At 42.5% G+C, this 20370-nt stretch overlaps 1 protein-coding gene across 2 annotated transcripts in view; it reads right to left on the bottom strand.

Moving 5' to 3' along the window:
• Positions 1-426: 426 nt before the first annotated feature.
• LOC121552728 (protein lin-9 homolog) overlaps positions 427-20370 on the bottom strand; it is a 50392-nt gene continuing 30448 nt past the window's right edge. Inside the window, exons 7-15 of one of the 2 annotated variants that reach the window (XM_041865746.2) lie at positions 3603-3760; positions 3267-3400; positions 2873-2998; positions 2592-2693; positions 2423-2503; positions 2164-2289; positions 1729-1911; positions 1547-1644; positions 427-1373 (exon numbers count right to left, since the gene is read on the bottom strand). In XM_041865746.2, the coding sequence (XP_041721680.1) occupies positions 1268-1373; positions 1547-1644; positions 1729-1911; positions 2164-2289; positions 2423-2503; positions 2592-2693; positions 2873-2998; positions 3267-3400; positions 3603-3760 (1114 nt within the window). In that variant the 3' untranslated portion in view covers positions 427-1267. The remainder of the gene's footprint in view (positions 1374-1546; positions 1645-1728; positions 1912-2163; positions 2290-2422; positions 2504-2591; positions 2694-2872; positions 2999-3266; positions 3401-3602; positions 3761-20370) is intronic. The other variant, XM_041865747.2, reaches the window with a different exon arrangement.

Raw genomic sequence — 20370 nt, 5'->3', positions numbered from 1 at the left:
TGAAACAACGCTAATCTGTATCACAAGGAAAATGGACATTACATCAAGTCCCAAAACAACTTTAGCGGTAGCACAGGGCCAAAACATGTCCTGGTTGAATATGACAACTTCCCCCTGAACAAAACCATCGGTAATCCCTCCGATTCCATCATAGAACAACTTCGGCAGGTTCTCTCCAAAGCACGTAGCATGCCAAGTCCAGCATCCTCAAGTGAAGACCAGACCGGATAACTTTGGCCACTCCTTTCCTATTTGTGCCAGTCAGGAGTTTTCTGATTGAGATTCAGAGTGGGAAAACAGTGCCATGTCTGACTTTTGTGATTATGTGAATTTTCTGTCACAGCAACAAAGAAAGTGTGGTGGGTTCATAACTTCAAAATGAACCGGTCAGTTATTTATTGTATATTTCAATAAAACATTTGTCTTCGTTTGCAAACATGCAAAATAAAATATATAGGACATTTAATGTCCCCGTGCTGTGTACTATTTGTTTCACCTATCCTTATCAAATTGTCACAAAAGCATGAAATCAGTTTGCTTTGCTATATGTTTAATATAAAATGACAGCAAGGAATATTTACAATTGCCATGGGGGATTCCCATATACAGATTTACAAAACCAATGGCGAAATTGAGAAATTCTGGTAACAAACTTTATCAACTCAGTGTTGTATTTGAATTTCGGTTACATCAGTGATGTAGGCCTGATGTGAGCTTTCAACAACAGCAATGCCCTGTTCGAGACTGTCAATCCTCCTTTTACAAAAATACAAACATCTTTGAGTATGTTACAGAAATGTTGATGATAAATCCTAGTAACCATAAAGGTATTGTACATATCTACAATTTAAAAAAATTACAAAACATTCTTTAGCCTCCCGTGCGCTTACTACCAGTGGAGTAAAGGAACACCAAACATTGACTCAAAGGGAAGCTCCAAATGGTAAATATTATTTTATCACTCAAAAATAAATATGGATTATTATAGAAACTGCTTAACGTACTGTGTGGCACGACACCTTAGAATAATCTACAACAAGAAATGTACGTGTGAATTCTCGCAGTGACCACAATCTAGTCTAGAGACCAGGGCCATTTTTTGACATGAAAGTTAGTCCGTTTTCATTATAGTAAACAAATCATTTTCAAAGACATGTTAGGGGATCCAAAAAATACATATTTTATTTTACAGTCATTCAAGATGGTGTATGTTCCACTTAGTTGGTGCTGACCAGGCTGCTCTCTGTGTGTGGTAAGGATGCATGCTTCAGACCATGTTGGTGTTGTTGGCGGCAAAGGCATGGAGGTTTCCCAGCTGACTCAGGCCACTCTGGATGTGTGCTACGTGGATCTCTACGTTGTTCTGGAAGCAACTGCACAGACAAGACACACAAATTTAGACCATGTGAACATGCACCTGCCACCTTGGCCATATTTATAGCCCTTTCTCTGAAGTCTTCTATCACCGCCATCCATCTCCCTGCATAACTCTAAATAAGACGAAACATTGGGGCAGAGAATGGATGTGAAATGTAGAGGCACTCACCTGAGGTTGGAGGGGTCTATTGAGCTCTTAATGTCATTCAGAGAGTCCGTAAGCGATTTAAATTCGAAGGAGTTCAGGTCTCCTCCCTCAGCCAGACACTGGAGCACAAACAAATACATGATCAGGCAAACAAATAACTTGACTAGGGATGTGAGGCTGTGTGTGTGTGCCTTTATACTAACCTTGATCTGAAGCAACAAGGCGGTGAGACCTGAGATGAGGTGTTTGAGGCTTGGGTTAGAGAGACACTGCTGGTCGTCGTAGAGGGAGTTGGTCTGCTGCACCATCTCCTTGGCCTCTTCCTCACAGCGCTGACGCAGCTCTGTGGGCTGGTCCGCAAGCGCCATGCCCTGATCTGGGGCCAGCTGGAGAGGGCACAGGGACATGCATATTTAGATTCATATTGTTGCAAAACTGTTCTGGGAGCAGCCGAAGAGAAAGGAGTTCATATAAGCTTTGGAAACAAAAATGTTAAGATGCCCTTCGCTGATGACAATCTAAAACGACTATTGCTGACGTTTTGCTCATCTTCAGTATGTCTTCTCGCTAAGTACACTCATAAGAGGCATGGCTACATGTTACACATCTAGCTGCATAACTATCAAAGATGTCCTCACCTCGCAGCAGAACTGCTGGACCTCGTGCAGCACCTTGTTTAGGTCCTTATTGAGTTGCTCCAGCTTCAGTACTGTGGTGGCATAACGCTTCTGGAACTCCAGGCCTATAGGCATTGAGTATGACTTCTACAAAGAAAACAACACAATGTTAAGTGGTATACATTTACTTTTTGTCACGTATTTCCAATTTCTTTCACTGAATATACTGTTATGAAAATGTTCTGTTATAATACTGTCATAGAATGATCTATGGCCATACCAGTTTTTCAGCCTCTGCGTTCATTTCTTTCAAGTGCTTGATGTGTTCCCTCTTGATCATAAGGATCTTGGAGAGCCTTGTCTAGGAGATAGAGGAGAGGGAGAGATTTTTAGTGGGACATATTTACACTATGATATATGATCCCAGAGGCAAAGACAGGAACACTCACCGCTTGAACGAGGAACTTCACAGGGAATCCACCGAGTGTGTCCTCTTCCACTCCAAAGAATTTGCTTTTCCATGGAGACTGGCTGATGAGGGGGTCATTGTCCTATCACAGGAATAGATGTGTCAATTCCAAATAAACAAAACAATATTCAATTTAAGGGTCAGTCAAAATCATCTTATAGCAATAAAGTACATGAAGCGTTCAACGTGATCTCACACGATCAAAAATACAACTGGAAAGACAACTATAATGTGCACTGAAACCCTTGTTTCCTTGCTTACCATGAGGACGGGTGTGGTGGCGGAGGGGTAAGTCCCCCTAGGTGGGGTCATGAAGTTCTGGAAGCGGGAGGGTCTCTGTTTCTGGGCGAAGGTCGAGATGGGCATGGTCTCGTTAGGCTCTTTACTCTGGAGAGGGAAAAAACACAATATATTTTTAATAAACTAGCTGGTAATGCAATAAATCACCATGGTATTGGCAATATCTTGTACATGCTCCCTCCCTTGCTGCTGATTTTCCCAAAGCATATGAGAGTAATCGAGGAAGAAAAGGAAACAGCACTGCTAGTGATGGACAAAGACTTATGTGTTTGTGTATGTGATGTCTGATGTGGTTAGAATCCCAGTTCTAACATATCAATAATGAATGAGTGTTAGGAAGGCCAGGCAGGCGTACCAGCACTTCGTAGTCAGGCACAGTGTGTGTGCCCAGCCCATTCCGGTCAAAGGTCACACGGTAGGTGGCAGCGCCGGTATCCACAGCATCAATCTGCCCAGTGAACAGGCCGTCATGGCCTCCCCTGAGACGAGCTGGAATACACACAGACATCATCAATACTCAAAGCTGGCTGCACATACAAAAACGAGTAAATCTAATCTGGAGCAGGTGACTTTGGTTGCTAAGACTACAGATTTGCAGATATTTTACCAGTGACTATGATAGCTACTTTTAGGGTAAAGGCTGCTGATATTAAATAAGTCACTTTGGTTGCCATAAAAACAAGTGTTGTACCGGTGACTTTGGTTCCTATGACAAGCGGCAGGGGAATCTCATCGGGGAGGTCTTTGCAGTGTGACACGTCAGCAAGCTTCCTCTGCTGTAGCAGACGCATCTTCTGCCTCTTCTGTCTCAGTGCAGTCCGCTCCTCCGAAAAGAATGCAGACGAACACCTAGAGGGGAACATTTAAGTTAATTTCAGACACAAATAACTGGTATACTTGGTGTGCATGAAAAAGAAAACCAATAAAGGTTTCATTCCTTCCATTGCATTGATATTTCCCAGAGATTCCATTGTGTCCATAACGCGATGCCAGTTCAGAAAGGGAACCTGAGTGCCCGCCTCGGCTGATGCATCAGCTGAGATTGTTACTAGCATCTAATTGGTGCAATCACGCTTACCTTATTTGACGGTCCATTTAAGCTGACCGGTTCTGCTCACACATCCTGCTGCCGCTTGCTGCTACTGCTAGTATGCTGCAACTAGCTGTTTCTCGCTATGCTGTCGTTTTATGATATATTTTCTTAGTGAGTGCTCGCTAGCTGTGTTTGAACCTTGCCCGCATGGTTCAGTATGCTCATGTTGAAATGTATGGCTGCTGCAGGGATGTCATTGATTGTGGGGATCAAACAATGTTGCTGCTCGATTGTTGTCAGTCAATAGCCAGCTACAAACTAGCTAGCTAAGTAGAATTAGTCTTGGGAGTAGCCTATCGTACAGTCTACTTTGTTCCCAATGCCAGCTAAGGCACCGTATCAGCGGTATCCTACATTATATGGGTCATCCCAATCACATTAGTTATTGTGACTTGCGCCGGCAGTCACACTTTAAATGTTGTACAAATTATTTCTAACTATGGTTATTATTCTTTGGAACCTTATTCCCTTATACAGTTTAAAGCAAGAAATGCGTTCAACTTAACTTGCAGACTGGTCTGGATGGCTGCCGTTTTATGGACTCTTAACCAACCGTGCTTATTTTGTATATAATGTTGCTGCTACCGTCTCTTATGACCGAAAAGAGCTTCTGGATATCAGAACAGCGATTATCACCTTGAACCCGACAGGGCACTCATCCCCGTCATTCGCAGTAGAAGAAAAGGAGATATCACGGAAGGAGATTGGGGTGCTTGGTAAAGAGCCGGTGACAAGTGGCTAATCTGCCTTTGCCATCGATACTATTGGCCTACTTACAATCTCTTGATAATAAAGTGGACGAACTACAGGCACGTATATCCTACCAACGGGACATTAAAAACTGGAATATCTTATGTTTCACTGAGTCGTGGCTGAACGAAGACATTAATAACACACAGCTGGCGGGTTATACACTGTATAGGCATGATAGAACAGCAGCCTCTGGTAAGACCAGGGGTGGCGGTCTTGTAAACAACAGCTGCTGCACGATATCTAAGGAAGTCGAGGTTTTGCTTGCCTGAGTATCTCATAAGCTGTAGACCACACGATCTACCAAGATAGTTTATCTATATTCTTCGTAGCTGTCTATTTACCAACACAAACAAATGCCGGCACTAAGACCGCACTGAATCAACTGTATACGGCCATAAGCAAACAGGAAAACACTCATCCAGAGGCGGCGCTCTTAGTGGCCGGGGACTTTAATGCAGGGACACTTAAATCAGTTTTACCTCATTTCTACCAGCATGTTAAATGTGCAACCAGAGGGGAAAGAAACTCTAGACCACCTTTACTCCAGACACAGAGATGCATACAAAGCTCTCCCTCGCCCTCCATTTGGCAAATCTGACCATAATTATATCCTCCTGATTCCTGCTTACAAGCAAAAACTAAAGCAGGAAGCACAAGTGACTCAGTCAAAACAAAAGTGGTCAGATGAAGCAGATGCTAAGCTACAGGACTGTTTGCTAGCACAGACTGGAATATGTTCCGGGATTCTTCCGATGGCAATGAGGAGTACACCACATCAGTCACTGGCTTCATCAATAAGTGCATCGATGACGTCATCCCCACAGTGACTGTACATACATAACCCAACCAGAAGCCATGGATTACAGGCAACATCTGCACTGAGCTAAAGAGTAGAAGTGCCGCTTTCAAGGAGTGGGACTCTAACCCGGAAGCTTATAAGAAATCCCGCTATGCCCTCCGACGAACCATCAAACAGGCAATGCATCAATACAGGACTAAGCTCGAATCGTACTACACTGGCTCCGACGCTCGTCGGATGTGGCAGGGCTTGCAAACTATTACAGACTACAAAGGGAAGCACAGCCGCAAGCTGCCCATTGACACGAGCCTACCAGACGAGCTAAATTACTTCTATGCTCGCTTCGAAGCAGGTAACACTGAAACATGCATGAGAGCATCAGCTGTTCCGGACGACTGTGTGATCACGCTCTCCGTAGCTGATGTGAGAAAGACCTTTAAAACAGGTCAACATTCACAAGGCCGCAGGGCCATACGGATTATCAGGACGTGTACTCTGAGCATGTGCTGACCAACTGGCAAGTGTCTTCACTGACATTTTCAACCTCTCCCTGACTGAGTCTGTAATACCAACATGTTTCATGCAGACCACCATAGTCCCTGTGCCCAAGAACACTAAGGTAACCTGCCTAAATGACTAACGACCCGTAGCACTCACGTCTGTAGCCATGAAGTGCTGGTCATGGCTCACATCAACACCATTATCCCAGAAACCCTAGACCCACTCCAATTTGCATACCGCCCCAACAGATCCAGATGATGCAATCTCGATCGCGCTCCACACTGCCCTTTCACACCTGGACAAAAGGAACACCTTTGTGAGAATGCTATTCATTGACTACAGCTCAGCGTTCAACACCATAGCGCCCTCAAAGCTCATCACTAAGCTAAGGACCCTGGGACTAAACACCTCCCTCTGCAACTGGATCCTGGACTTCCTGACGGGCCGCCCCCAGGTGGTAAGGGTAGGTGACAACACATCTGCCACACTGATCCTCAACACGGGGGCCCCTCAGGGGTGCGTGCTCAGTCCCCTCCTGTACTCCCTGTTCACCCATGACTGCATGGCCAGGCAAGACTCAAACACCATTATTAAGTTTGCCGACGACACAACAGTGGTAGGCCTGACAACCGACAAGACAGCCTATAGGGAGGAGGTCAGAGACCTGGCCGTGTGGTGCCAGGACAACCTCTCCCTCAACGTGATCAAGACAAACGAGATGATTGTGGACTACAGGAAAAAGAAGAGGACCGAGCACGCACCCATTCTCATCGACGGGGCAGTAGTGGAGCAGGTTGAGAGCTTCATGTTCATTGGTGTCCACACCACCAACAAACTAACATGGTCCAAGCACACCAAGACAGTCGTGAAGAGGGCACGACAAAACCTATTGCCCCGAAGGAGACTAGAAAGATTTGGCATGGGTCCTCAGATCCTCAAAAGGTTCTACAGCTGCACCATCAAGAGCATCCTGACTGGTTGCGTCACTGCCTGGTTTGGTAACTGCTCGGCATCTGACTGGAAGGCCCTACAGAGGGTAGTGTGTATTTAATGTATTTATTATTTAACCTTTATTTAACTAGGCAAGTCAGTTAAGAACAAATTCTTATTTACAATGACGGCCTACACCGGCCAAACCCGGACGACGCTGTGCCAATTGTGCGCCGCCCTATGGGACTCCAAATCACGGCCGGTTGTGATACAGCCTGGAATCGAACCAGGGGGTCTGTAGTGACGCCTCAAGCACTGATATGCAGTGCCTTAGACCGCTGCGCCACTCGGGAGCCCAGTAAATCACTGGGGCCAAGCTTCCTGCCATCCAGGACCTCTACACTAGGCGGTGTCAGAGGAAGGCCCTACAAATTGTCAAAGACTCCAGCCACCCTAGTCATAGACTGTTCTCCCTGCTACCGCACGGTAAGCGGTACCGGAGCGCCAAGTCTAAGTCCAAGAGGCTTCTAAACAGCTTCTACCCCCAAGCAATAAGACTCCTGAACATCTAATCAAATGGCTACCCAGACTATTTGCACTGGCCCCCACCCCCCTCTTTTACGCTGCTGCTACTCTGTTTATTATCTATGCAGTCACTTTAATTCTACCTACATGTACATATTACCCCAATTACCTCGACTAACCGGTACCCCCGCACGTTGACTCAGTACCGGTACCCCCTGTATATAGCCTCTATTGTTAATTTTACTGCTGCGCTTTAATTATTTGTTACTTTTATTTCGTATTATTTTATATTGTATTTTTGTGTGTGATTTTTTTGTGCTTTCTTTCTTAAAACTGCATTGTTGTTTAAGGGCTTCTAAGTAAGCATTTCAATGTAAGATCTACACCTGTTGCATTCAGCGCATGTGACAAATAACATTTTATTTGATTGAATAAAAAAATAGACTGTGGCAGTACGATATTTCACAATTGGTGTGAAAGGCATCATAAACAAGACGTGCTCGTATTTTTTTGTTCCTAATTATTCGACCGAAAATAACAGACTTGCTGAGAAAAGGCCTTTTACAAGATTAAGTCATGACAGGAGCATTTGATTATTTTTCCAAAGTTAGAGTCTGGACAGACTACTTTAGGGAACTTTCTGAATGGACATATGTGACTTGTTTCAGTAAACTAGGCACGTCGCACGTCACTACTTCACATTAGCAGCATTTGAACATAAACATGTATTTTTTTATCAAAATGCATTTTTTGGCAGAAATGATGTGAACTTTCATGTGCCTTAATCAAAAAATGTATATTCCATCCATAAATACAATTGTTAAATTACGAGCCTAGTTGGTTTAACCATGGAAAAAAGACAGGAACCTTCCCACTAGCCATGATTGGCTGAGAATGTATGAGCTGGACATGCCGGGAGATTTGTATTTTGTATTAATTATGGATATAATATAATATAATATAAATATAATATGCCATTTAGCAGACGCTTTTATCCAAAGCGACTTACAGTCGTGCGTGCATACATTTTTGTGTATGGGTGGTCCCGGGGATCGAACCCACTACCTTGGCGTTACAAGCGCCGTGCTCTACCAGCTGAGCTACAGAGGACCACATAGTCTTCCTTGGGTCCAGCAAAATTAAGGCAGTTAAACATTTATTTAAACATTACAATACATTCATAACAGATTTCACAACATATTAAGTGTGTGCCCTCAGGCCTCTCCTCCCACATATCTATAACACAAAATCCATGTGTACATGTTATCGTGTATTTGTATGCATGTGTTTATGTTTGTGTTGCTTCACAGTCCCCACTGTTCCATAAGGTGTATTTTTATCTGTTTGTTTTTTAATTTTCCATCCAAGTTGTCAGACCCCGGTGGCTTGTCATTGTTGATTGACAATAATACTTTTTTCCCCCTCTTCCACACTTACTTTACAGAATTCAAAATTACAATGCCTGTCTTTCATAATTTGGTCACACTTTGATGTGTAGTGTCAGTGTTTGTTGCTGGCATGTCATGCCTAAATTTGCTAATCTTGCCAATGAAAAAATTATTAAAAGTAGTTGGCAATATCAGTGGGTTTTGTGATGAATGAGCCATCTGATTCAATAAATGATGATTGCCTTTTGTCCCAAAATGTCATTTAAGGTGCTCCAAAGCTTTTTACTAGCATTCTTTACATTTACATTTACGTCATTTAGCAGATGCTCTTATCCAGAGCGACTTACAGTTAGTGAATACATATATTATTTTATTTTTATTTTTTTATACTGGCCCCCCGTGGGAATCGAACCCACAACCCTGGCGTTGCAAACGCCATGCTCTATCAACTGAGCTACATCCCTGCCGGCCATTCCCTCCCCTACCCTGGACGACGCTGGGCCAATTGTGCACCGCCCACATGATCAGTTTAGTCACATGATTTCTCAATTTGCAGTATATTTGCCAATTGGCTGTACAGCCAGACCTATTTGCCATCTCCTTTGCCTCATCCCTCTCAACCATACAATTTTTCAATTCCTCATCAAGCCACAGGGATTGAACAGTTTTTACAGTAATTTTCTTAATGGGTGCATGCTTATTAGTAACTGGGATAAGCAATTTCATAAATGTGTCAAGTGCAGCGTCTGGTTGTTCATCATGACACACCACAGACCAACAAACATAAGAATCACTACAGAACTTATTGTATGACCTCGAATACACAATATTGGGCCCAGCCTTTGGAACATTGTTTTCCTAGATATGGCTACTATATTGTGATCACTACATCCGATGGATTTGGATACTGCTTCAAACAAATTTCTGCATCATTAGTAAAGATATGATCAATACATGTTGATGATTTAATTCCTGTACTGTTTGTAACTACCGTGGTATGTTGATTGATAACCTGAACCAGGTTGCCATGGATTGTTCTGCCATGTAGCACGCTTCTGTCTATAACGTGACCTGTTCAGTATGTGTTGACAGTCCTTTCTACCGCGCTGTTATTGAAAGATATAACGTTAGCCATCGAGAACTACAAATGTTTTGCTACTTTTCTCAACAACATTGATGTTCGGCCAGCTTTGTGTCAAGTCACTCCGGTTCACACTGACCGTGAATTTAGCAGGCGCTATCGAAAGATCAGTAGGAAAAAGTATCTGCACAAGCCACGGTCAGTGTAAATCTGAGTGACTAGACACAAAGATGGACAAACTAGGTGTAGCTACAAACAAAACAGAGTTAAAAGGTTCCAGTCTTGACTTGACACCCATGTATACAGCTAAGACTCTAGCTACATTTTCCAGATAGAAATTTCTAAATTTTGTCAGAAAGTCATTTTATTGCAAGTTAAAGCATACAGTTAGTTAGCTAGCAAACGTTAGCTTGCTGGCTCACTAGCTAACCTTACGGGTATGATCTGTGTAGTAATATTATTTGAATCAGAAAGCCATTTGCATTGCTACTTATAGCCTAATGTTAGCTAGTTAACATTTAACCTAGTTTGTTAGCTTTAGCTACCTGCAGGTTCCTACAACAGCTAAGACAATGTTTGTATTGGAAGTAGTATGAGTTGGGGTTATGCCGGTTCATTGTTTAGCTAGCTAGCTACATGTCTAAACAAAAAAAAGACTCCACTTCGGCCGGATTATTACATGACCCATCAAATTAGCAGTTGTGTCTGGGGGAGATTGCGGCCATCGATTGTATTTCATGAACATATGTACACATCTAGACAATAGTGACCTATCCACTTAGCTAGATGTGGGTGAGGGGTGGTTATAGCATTTCCTTCACATGACCCATCAATTTAGACAAGTCTGTCAGTGATGAGGCAAAGGAGATGGCAAATAGGTCTGGCTGTACAGCCAATTGGCAAATATACTGCAAATTGAGAAATCATCTAATAACGATAAAATATGTAAAAATTTTATCTGGACACTTTCTGTTTTTGATATTGCTACTATGCAAGTACTATCACTGTACTGTTTACACCTTCTGTATCCTGTGCATGTGACAAACAGATTTTATTTGATATAGTGTGTGTTTTCTAGCAGTGTCTGAATCCTGGCTCAGGAAGGCCACCAAAAATTCTGAAATTTCCATCCCCAACTATAACATTTTCCGTCTAGATAGAACTGCCAAAGGGGGTGGAGTTGCAATCTACTGTAGAGATAGCCTGCAGAGCTCTATCATACTATCCAGGTCTGTGCCCAAACAGTTTGAGCTTCTACTTCTAAAAATCCACCTTTCCAGAAATAAGTCTCTCACTGTTGCCGCTTGCTACAGACCCCCCTCAGCCCCCAGCTGTGCCCTGGACACCATATGTGAATTGATTGCCCCCCATTTATCCTCTGAGTTTGTACTGCTTGGTGACCTAAATTGGGATATGCTTAATACCCCAGCCATTCTACAATCCAAGCTAGATGCCCTCAACCTCACGCAAATTATCAACGAACCTACCAGGTACAACCCTAAATCCTTAAACATGGGTACCCTCATAGATATCATCCTGACTAACATACCCTCTAAATACACCTCAGCTGTCTTCAACCAGGATCTCAGCGATCACTGACTTATTGCCTGCGTCCGTAACGGGTCCGCGGTCAAACGACCACCCCTCATCACTGTCAAACGCTCCCTAAAACACTTTAGCGAGGAGGCCTTCCTAATTGACCTGGCCCAGGTATCCTGGATGGATATAGATCTCATTCCGTCAGTAGAGGATGCCTGGTTGTTCCTTAAAAGTAATTTCCTCTCAATCTTAAATAAACATGCCCCATTCAAAAAATACAGAACTAAGAACCGATATAGCCCCTGGTTCTCCTCAGACTTGACTGCCCTTGACCAGCACAAAAACATCCTGTGGCGTACAGCATTAGCATCAAATAGCCCCCGCGATATGCAACTTTTCAGGGAAGTTAGGAACCAATATACACAAGCAGTCAGGAAAGCAAAGGCTAACTTTTTCAAACAGAAATTTGCATCCTGTAGCACTAACTCCAAAAAGTTTTGGGACACTGTAAAGTCCATGGAGAATAAGAGCACTTCCTCCCAGCTGCCCACTGCACTGAGGCTAGGAAACACTATCACCACCGATAAATCTACAATAATCGAGAATTTCAACAAGCATTTTGCTACAGCTGGCCATGCTTTCCATCTGGCTACCACTAACCCGGCCACCAACTCTGCACCCTCTGCTGCAACTTGCCCATGCCCCCCCGCTTCTCCTTCACACAAATTCAGACAGCTGATGTTTTGAAAGCGCTGCAAAATCTGGACCCCTACAAATCAGCTGGGCTAGACAATCTGGACCCTTTCTTCCTAAAACTAGCCGCCGAAATTGTCGCAACCCCTATTACTAGTCTGTTCAACCTCTCTTTCATAACGTCTGAGATCCCCAGAGATTGGAAAGCTGCCGCGGTCATCCCCCTCTTCAAAGGGGGTGACACTCTAGATCCAAACTGCTACAGACCTATATCCATCCTGCCCTGCCTTTCGAAAGTATTCGAAAGCCAAGTTAAACAGATCATCGACCATTTCGAATACCACCGTACCTTCTCCGCTATGCAATCCGGTTTCCGAGCTGGTCACGGGTGCACTTCAGCCACGCTCAAGGTCCTAAACGATATTATAACCGCGATTGATAATAGACAGTACTGTGCAGCCGTCTTCATCGACCTGGCCAAGGCTTTCGACTCTGTCAACCACCGCATTCTTATTGGCAGACTAAATAGCCTTGGTTTCTCAAATGACTGCCTCGCCTGGTTCACCAACTACTTCTCAGATAGAGTTCAGTGTGTCAAATCGGAGGGCCTGTTGTCTGGACCTATGGCAGTCTCTATGGGGGTGCCACAGGGTTCAATTCTTGGGCCGACACTTTTCTCCGTGTATATCAATGATGTCGCTCTTGCTGCTGGTGACTCTCAGATCCACCTCTACGCAGACGACACCATTTTGTATACATCTGGCCCTTCATTGGACACTGTGTTAACAAATCTCCAAACGAGCTTCAATGCCATACAACAATCCTTCAGTAGCCTTCAACTGCTCTTAAACACTAGTAAAACTAAATGCATGCTTTTCAATCGAACGCTGCTAGCACCCGCCCACCCGACTAGAATCACCACTCTCGACGGGTCTGACCTAGAGTATGTGGACAACTACAAATATCTAGGTGTCTGGTTAGACTGTAAACTCAACTTCCAGACTCACATAAAGAATCTCCAATCCAAAGTTAAATCTAGAATCGGCTTCCTATTTCGCAACAAAGCCTGCTTCACTCATGCTGCCAAACATGCCCTCGTAAAACTGACTATCCTACCGATCCTTGACTTCGGCGATGTCATTTACAAAATAGCCTCCAACACTCTACTCAGCAAATTGGATGTAGTCTATCACAGTGCCATCCGTTTTGTCTCCAAAGCCCCATACACTACCCACCACTGTGACCTGTACGCTCTTGTTGGCTGGTCCTCACTACATGTTCGTCGTCAAACCCACTGGCTCCAGGCCATCTATAAATCACTGCTAGGCAAATCCCCGCCTTATCTTAGCTCATTGGTCACCATAGCAGCACCCACCCGTAGTCTGCGCTCCAGCAGGTATATCTCACTGGTCATTCCCAAAGCCAACACCTCCTTTGGCCGCCATTCCTTCCAGTTCTCTGCTGCCAATGACTGGAACGAATTGCAAAAATCTCTGAAGCTGGAGACTCTTATCTCCCTCAATAACTTTAAGCATCAGTTGTCAGAGCACCTTACCGATCACTGCACCTGTACACAGCCCATCTGAAATTAGCCCACCCAACTACCTCATCCCTATATTGTTATTTAATTTGCTCTTTTGCACCCCAGTATCTCTATTTGCACATAATCTCTTGCACATCTAGCATTCCAGTGTTAATACTATTGTAATTATTCTGCACTATAGCCTATTTATTGCCTTACCTCCATAACTTGCTACATTTGCACACACTGTATATATATTTTCTGTTGTATTTCTGACTTTATGTTTTTTTTTACCCCATATGTAACTCTGTGTTGTTTTTATTGCACTACTTTGCTTTATCTTGGCCAGGTCGCAGTTGTAAATGAGAACCTGTTCTCAACTGGCTTACCTGGTTAAATAAAGGTGAAATAAAAAATAAAAAATAAAAAAATACCACATGGCCTCACTTGTGAATCCTTAAAGAGATGGGTGGGACTAATGCTTAAGAGGGTGTGAACGATGCTGAATGGGTGTAGACAAAGAAGAGCTCTCCAGTAGGGCCATTTTCTCAAAAGTGGGGTTACAAGTTTATCATTGTTCCTCAACTGCAGTGTATGATATACCATTTTCTAGCTCTGAGTCTCTACTTTTATCCAATGTAAAAAATACAATTTCAAATTTTGCTACATAAGACCGAATCAAGGCAGTCACATATAGGCCTATAGAGAGAGTCTGCTAACTCACACACGCACACCTCCGTAAAAGGACACGTCAATCAAAGCCACCAGCTTGTCAGACACACAAGCAAATATATTTATCCTTAAAAAGTATTAAAAAACCTAGGCCTCCCTTAAGCTCTGAAAGTAGGCTATAAGATAATGAATTGACAAGGAAAGTATGAAGGGTAGAGAGACAGCTATGCGATAGTATGAAGATGAAATTGACAATCATTGAAGTGCCATAGCCTATAGGCTAGCGCTTCTACATCCTGTGTATTAGATGCTCGAGCATCACATGACAGTAAGAAAGAGGAGATGTAGACAGACTAAGTTAGCAAAACAATTGCTTATAATCATTTGTAAACACTCCCGCTATTAGGTAACGTTTATCTACATGAAAATAAAGTTAATAAAAATAATGAATGTTGGCCTATTTAAAACGGTTTTAACAGTTACTTTATTTTTTATTTCATTCTTAGGGGGGTAGATCAGCATTAATATTGCAGTTAGATTGTAACTTCCATCAATGTATTAGTCTGCATCACTTCCAATCCATGTTTTTTTTTTTTACTCGCAAATATACAGTGGGGGGAAAAAGTATTTAGTCAGCCACCAATTGTGCAAGTTCTCCCACTTAAAAAGATGAGAGAGGCCTGTAATTTTCATCATAGGTAGACGTCAACTATGACAGACAAAATGAGGAAAAAAAATCCAGAAAATCACATTGTAGGATTTTTAATGAATTTATTTGCAAATTATGGTGGAAAATAAGTATTTGGTCAATAACAAAAGTTTCTCAATACTTTGTTATATACCCTTTGTTGGCAATGACACAGGTCAAACGTTTTCTGTAAGTCTTCACAAGGTTTTCACACACTGTTGCTGGTATTTTGGCCCATTCCTCCATGCAGATCTCCTCTAGAGCAGTGATGTTTTGGGGCTGTCGCTGGGCAACACGGACTTTCAACTCCCTCCAAAGATTTTCTATGGGGTTGAGATCTGGAGACTCCAGGACCTTGAAATGCTTCTTACGAAGCCACTCCTTCGTTGCCCGGGCGGTGTGTTTGGGATCATTGTCATGCTGAAAGACCCAGCCACGTTTCATCTTCAATGCCCTTGCTGATGGAAGGAGGTTTTCACTCAAAATCTCACGATACATGGCCCCATTCATTCTTTCCTTTACACGGATCAGTCGTCCTGGTCCCTTTGCAGAAAAACAGCCCCAAAGTATGATGTTTTCACTCCCATGCTTCACAGTAGGTATGGTGTTCTTTGGATGAAACTCAGCATTCTTTGTCCTCCAAACACGACGAGTTGAGTTTTTACCAAAAAGTTATATTTTGGTTTCATCTGACCATATGACATTCTCCCAATCCTCTTCTGGATGCACTCTAGCAAACTTCAGACGGGCCTGGACATGTACTGGCTTAAGCAGGGGGACACGTCTAGCACTGCAGGATTTGAGTCCATGGCGGCGTAGTGTGTTACTGATGGTAGGCTTTGTTACTTTGGTCCCAGCTCTCTGCAGGTCATTCACTAGGTCCCCCCGTGTGGTTCTGGGATTTTTGCTCACCGTTCTTGTGATCATTTTGACCCCACGGGGTGAGATCTTGCGTGGAGCCTCAGATCGAGGGAGATTATCAGTGGTCTTGTATGTCTTCCATTTCCTAATAATTGCTCCCACAGTTGATTTCTTCAAACCAAGCTGCTTACCTATTGCAGATTCAGTCATTCCAGCCTGGTGCAGGTCTACAATTTTGTTTATGGTGTCCTTTGACAGCTCTTTGGTCTTGGCCATAGTGGAGTTTGGAGTGTGACTGTTTGAGGTTGTGGACAGGTGTCTTTTATACTGATAACAAGTTCAAACAGGTGCCATTAATACAGGTAACGAGTGGAGGACAGAGGAGCCTCTTAAAGAAGAAGTTACAGGTCTGTGAGAGCCAGAAATCTTGCTTGTTTGTAGGTGACCAAATACTTATTTTCCACCATAATTTGCAAATAAATTCATTAAAAATCCTACAATGTGATTTTCTGGATTTTCTTTTCTCAATTTGTCTGTCATAGTTGACGTGTACCTATGATGAAAATTACAGGCCTCTCTCATCTTTTTAAGTGGGAGAACTTGCACAATTGGTGGCTGACTAAATACTTTTTTTCCCCACTGTAAATACACACACAGTTGTAGTCGGAAGTTTACATACACCTTAAACAAATACATGTAAACTTTGTTTTTCACAATTCCTGACATTTAATCCTAAAAAGAAATCCCAGTCTTAGGTCCGTTAGGAATGTGAAATGTCAGTAGTAGAGAGAATGATTTATTTCAGCTTTTATTTCTTTCATCACATTCCCAGTGGGTCAGAAGTTTACATACACTCAATTAGTATTTGGTAGCATTGCCTTTAAATTGTTTAACTTGGGTCAAACGTTTCAGGTAGCCTTCCACAAGCCTCCCACAATAAGTTGAGTGAATTTTGGCCCATTCCTCCTGACAGAGCTGGTGTAACTGAGTCAGGTTTGTAGGCCTCCTTGCTCACACACGCTTTTTCAGTTCTGCGCACACATTTTCTATAGGATTGGAGGTCAGAGCTTTGTGATGGCCACTCCAATACCTTGACTTTGTTGTCCTTAAGCCATTTTGCCACAACTTTGGAAGTATGTCTCCTGAGTGGCGCAGTGGTCTAAGGCACTGCATCGCAGTGCTAGCTGTGCCACTAGAGATCCTGGTTCGAATCCAGGCTCTGTCGTAGCCGGCCGTGACCGGGAGACCCATGGGGCGGCGCGCAATTGGCCCAGCGTCGTCCAGGGTAGGGGAGGGAATGGCCGGCAGGGATGTAGCTCAGTTGATAGAGCATGGCGTTTGCAACGCCAGGGTTGTGGGTTCGATTCCCACAGGGGGTATGAAAAAAAATTAATAATAATGTAAGTCGCTCTGGATAAGAGCGTCTGCTAAATGATGTAAATGTATGCTTGGGGTCATTGTCCATTTGGAAGACGCATTTGCAACCTAGCTTTAACTTTCTTGAATGTACTATTAACCTTTCTCCCTGCTTGCTTCAAATGTTTCCTCTCTCTGTGTATCTCCTTTGCCTCCTTCATTGCAGCCTGACTCACCACGGTCTGTCTCACTACTCTCTATAAAGAACATTTATTTTGTTATGAGAACTTATAGTAGCCCATCTATTTTGATTATAGCTAGCTTAATTTCAGTCAACTGCTCCTGCTGATTGTCTGGGGGGGATGTCTGTTGGCACGGCAGGAGTCGAGGGATGTTAAAATAATTCCCACTGTTCGTGACATCTCTGCTACTTGCCACTGTAGGTCTGGGCTGAGGTAGTTCGTTTCACCTCTCGGCCTATGTCGTGGGCGGAGTTTACCGTTGGACAGAGTGGTAAATGAATGCACTGCTAACAAAGCAAATACATGGGAGCAGGCAAACATGACAAGCACACATGAATAATTCATGATTCCACTCGTTTGCAGTCGAATCAACGATAATTAACAAATTAAAAAAAAAAAAAAAGGTGAGTAAACGCTATTTCACAAATAAAAAATGGTGCGTAAACGGCGTTTATCCTCCACTACATCCCTGGTTGGGTCTGGCATAACCCATTCATAAACATCAATATCCTGCCAGGAAGAGTTGAATTTACATTTGCCCGGCATTTTAGCTATCGATGTGATGTTTGGTGGCGCCTAATCAGTCAGTTCTGTACCTGCCTGGCTGAGTGACAGTGTGGGTTTAATGAGCGAGCTAACCTGGCAACTAGAGCTCGAAACACATGAAAAAATTAAACTAGCCTGGAAATTAATTTGCAAGACCAATAAATGTTTCTAAAATGATTTGATATTAACATATTTGATCATTTTCTGTTCTCCTGCCATTTACATTTTTCAAGTACCAATTTGAGAAAATGTCAAATTTTCAAGGTAATTCAAGTACTTTAAGCACCTTGTGTGAACCCTGCACCAGATACTGACTGGTTTTCTGATCCACGCCCCAATTTTTTTTAAAGACATCTGTGACCAACAGATGCATATTTGTATTCCCAGTCATGTGACATCCATAGATTAGGGCCTAATCAATTTATTTCAATTGACAGATTTCCTTATATGAACTAACTCAGTAAAATCTTTGAAATTGTTGCGTTTATATTTATGTTCAGTATATTTTGTTATCAAAGCTCGAGTTCTGAAATATAATATGGTCTGTGCTGTGATAATGTATTAGGCCTACTGCACAAACCTAATTCCTACAGAACAGTTTTTATAAATTTAGCATTGGCTTACATTTTTTAAGTCAGGTTTAAAAAAAAATCTGAGTGGTAGATAGCTTGCTTTTTTTTAATGCGAAAGTGATCTTGACTCAGAAAAGGTTGGTGACCACTGGCCTACACCATCACAATAAATCCATTATTTACTTTAGACAGGCTAAGGAAACATGATACAAAGAAAATGTAGCCTATTTCAGAAGAACAGAATAGCCGAGTTGTCCTTATGTTATGCCCTGATCTGGCTATGCGATATGGCGGTGACACTAGATCATTTGGCAGACAAGATTTGCTTAGTATTCCGTGGCATTTTTTAAATATTATTTTCTAGTACAAAGAATACAATTGAACATAGCTGAATAAAATAAAAAGGATATTTTCTCCAAACGATTTCTGAGGGAGTGCGCACATGTGGCTATTCTGTGTTGAGCAGTTAACAAAGAAACAGGTCCTACACTGCAGTTGAGGAACAACGGGAAAGTAATTCTGCTTTTAAAGTTGATAAACTTGTAACCCCACTTGAGAAAATGGCCCTACTGGAGAGCTCTTCTTTGTCTACACCCATTCAGCATCGTTCACACCCTCTTAAGCCTTAGTCCCACCCATCTCTTTAAGGATTCACAAGTGAGGTCATGTGGTAAACACACTATATCAAATAAAATCTGTTTGTCACATGCACACGATACAGAAGGTGTAAACGGTACAGTGATAGTACTTGCATAGTAGCAATATCAAAAACATAAAGTGTCCAGATAAAAATGTTAAATATTTTATCGTTATTAGATGACGCTTACCTGACAGACTAGTCTAAATTGATGGGTCATGTGAAGGAAATGCTATAACCACCCCTCACCCACATCTAGCTAAGCGGATAGGTCACTATTGTCTAGACACTATTGTCTATTCCACATCAGGCAACTGATGCAAGCAGTAGAATCAGATTTTAAAAACACCTTATGGAACAGCGGGGACTGTAAAGCAACACAAAACATAGGCACAGACATGCATACACACACGATAACATACGCTCTATACACACACACGTACGCATGGATTTTGTATTGTAGATTTGTGGTAGTGGAGTATGGGCCTGAGGGCACACAGTGTGCTGTGAAATCTGTTATGAATGTATTGTAATGTTTTTTTAAATGTATAACTGCCTTAATTTTGCTGGACCCCAGGAAGAGTAGCTGCAGCCTTGACAGCAGCTAAAGGGGATCCATAATAAATACAAATACATTTACACATGTTCATGAATCGATGGCCGTATTCACCCCCACACACACCTGCTAATGTGATGGGTCATGTAATAATCCGGCCGAAGTGGAGTATTTTGTTTAGACATGTAGCTAGTTAGCTAAACAATGAACCGGCATATCCCCAACTCATACTACTACCAATACAAACTTTGTCATAGCTGTAGTATGAATCTGTAGGTCTTATCTTGAGAGTAGTCTTATTTACAGTTGTACTACAAGATATTAATTGCCACTATGTTTGTTCTTCAAATTATGTATTTTCTTAAAATATAAAAATTTAAGTAAATTGCCCACATTAACAAAAAAAATAAACTCACGGTTTTGTTTTTCAAGACTTCCGTTTTTCCCAGTTTCAGGTCTCTGCTCAGTCACTTTCACAGGAAAAATTTAGATTATTGGGTATAGT

The sequence above is a fragment of the Coregonus clupeaformis genome, chromosome 36 (assembly GCF_020615455.1).
Source record: "Coregonus clupeaformis isolate EN_2021a chromosome 36, ASM2061545v1, whole genome shotgun sequence".
Taxonomy (NCBI): domain Eukaryota; kingdom Metazoa; phylum Chordata; class Actinopteri; order Salmoniformes; family Salmonidae; genus Coregonus; species Coregonus clupeaformis.
Note: the sequence above shows the minus strand (reverse complement) of the source record. Positions and strands in the feature narration are given on the sequence as shown.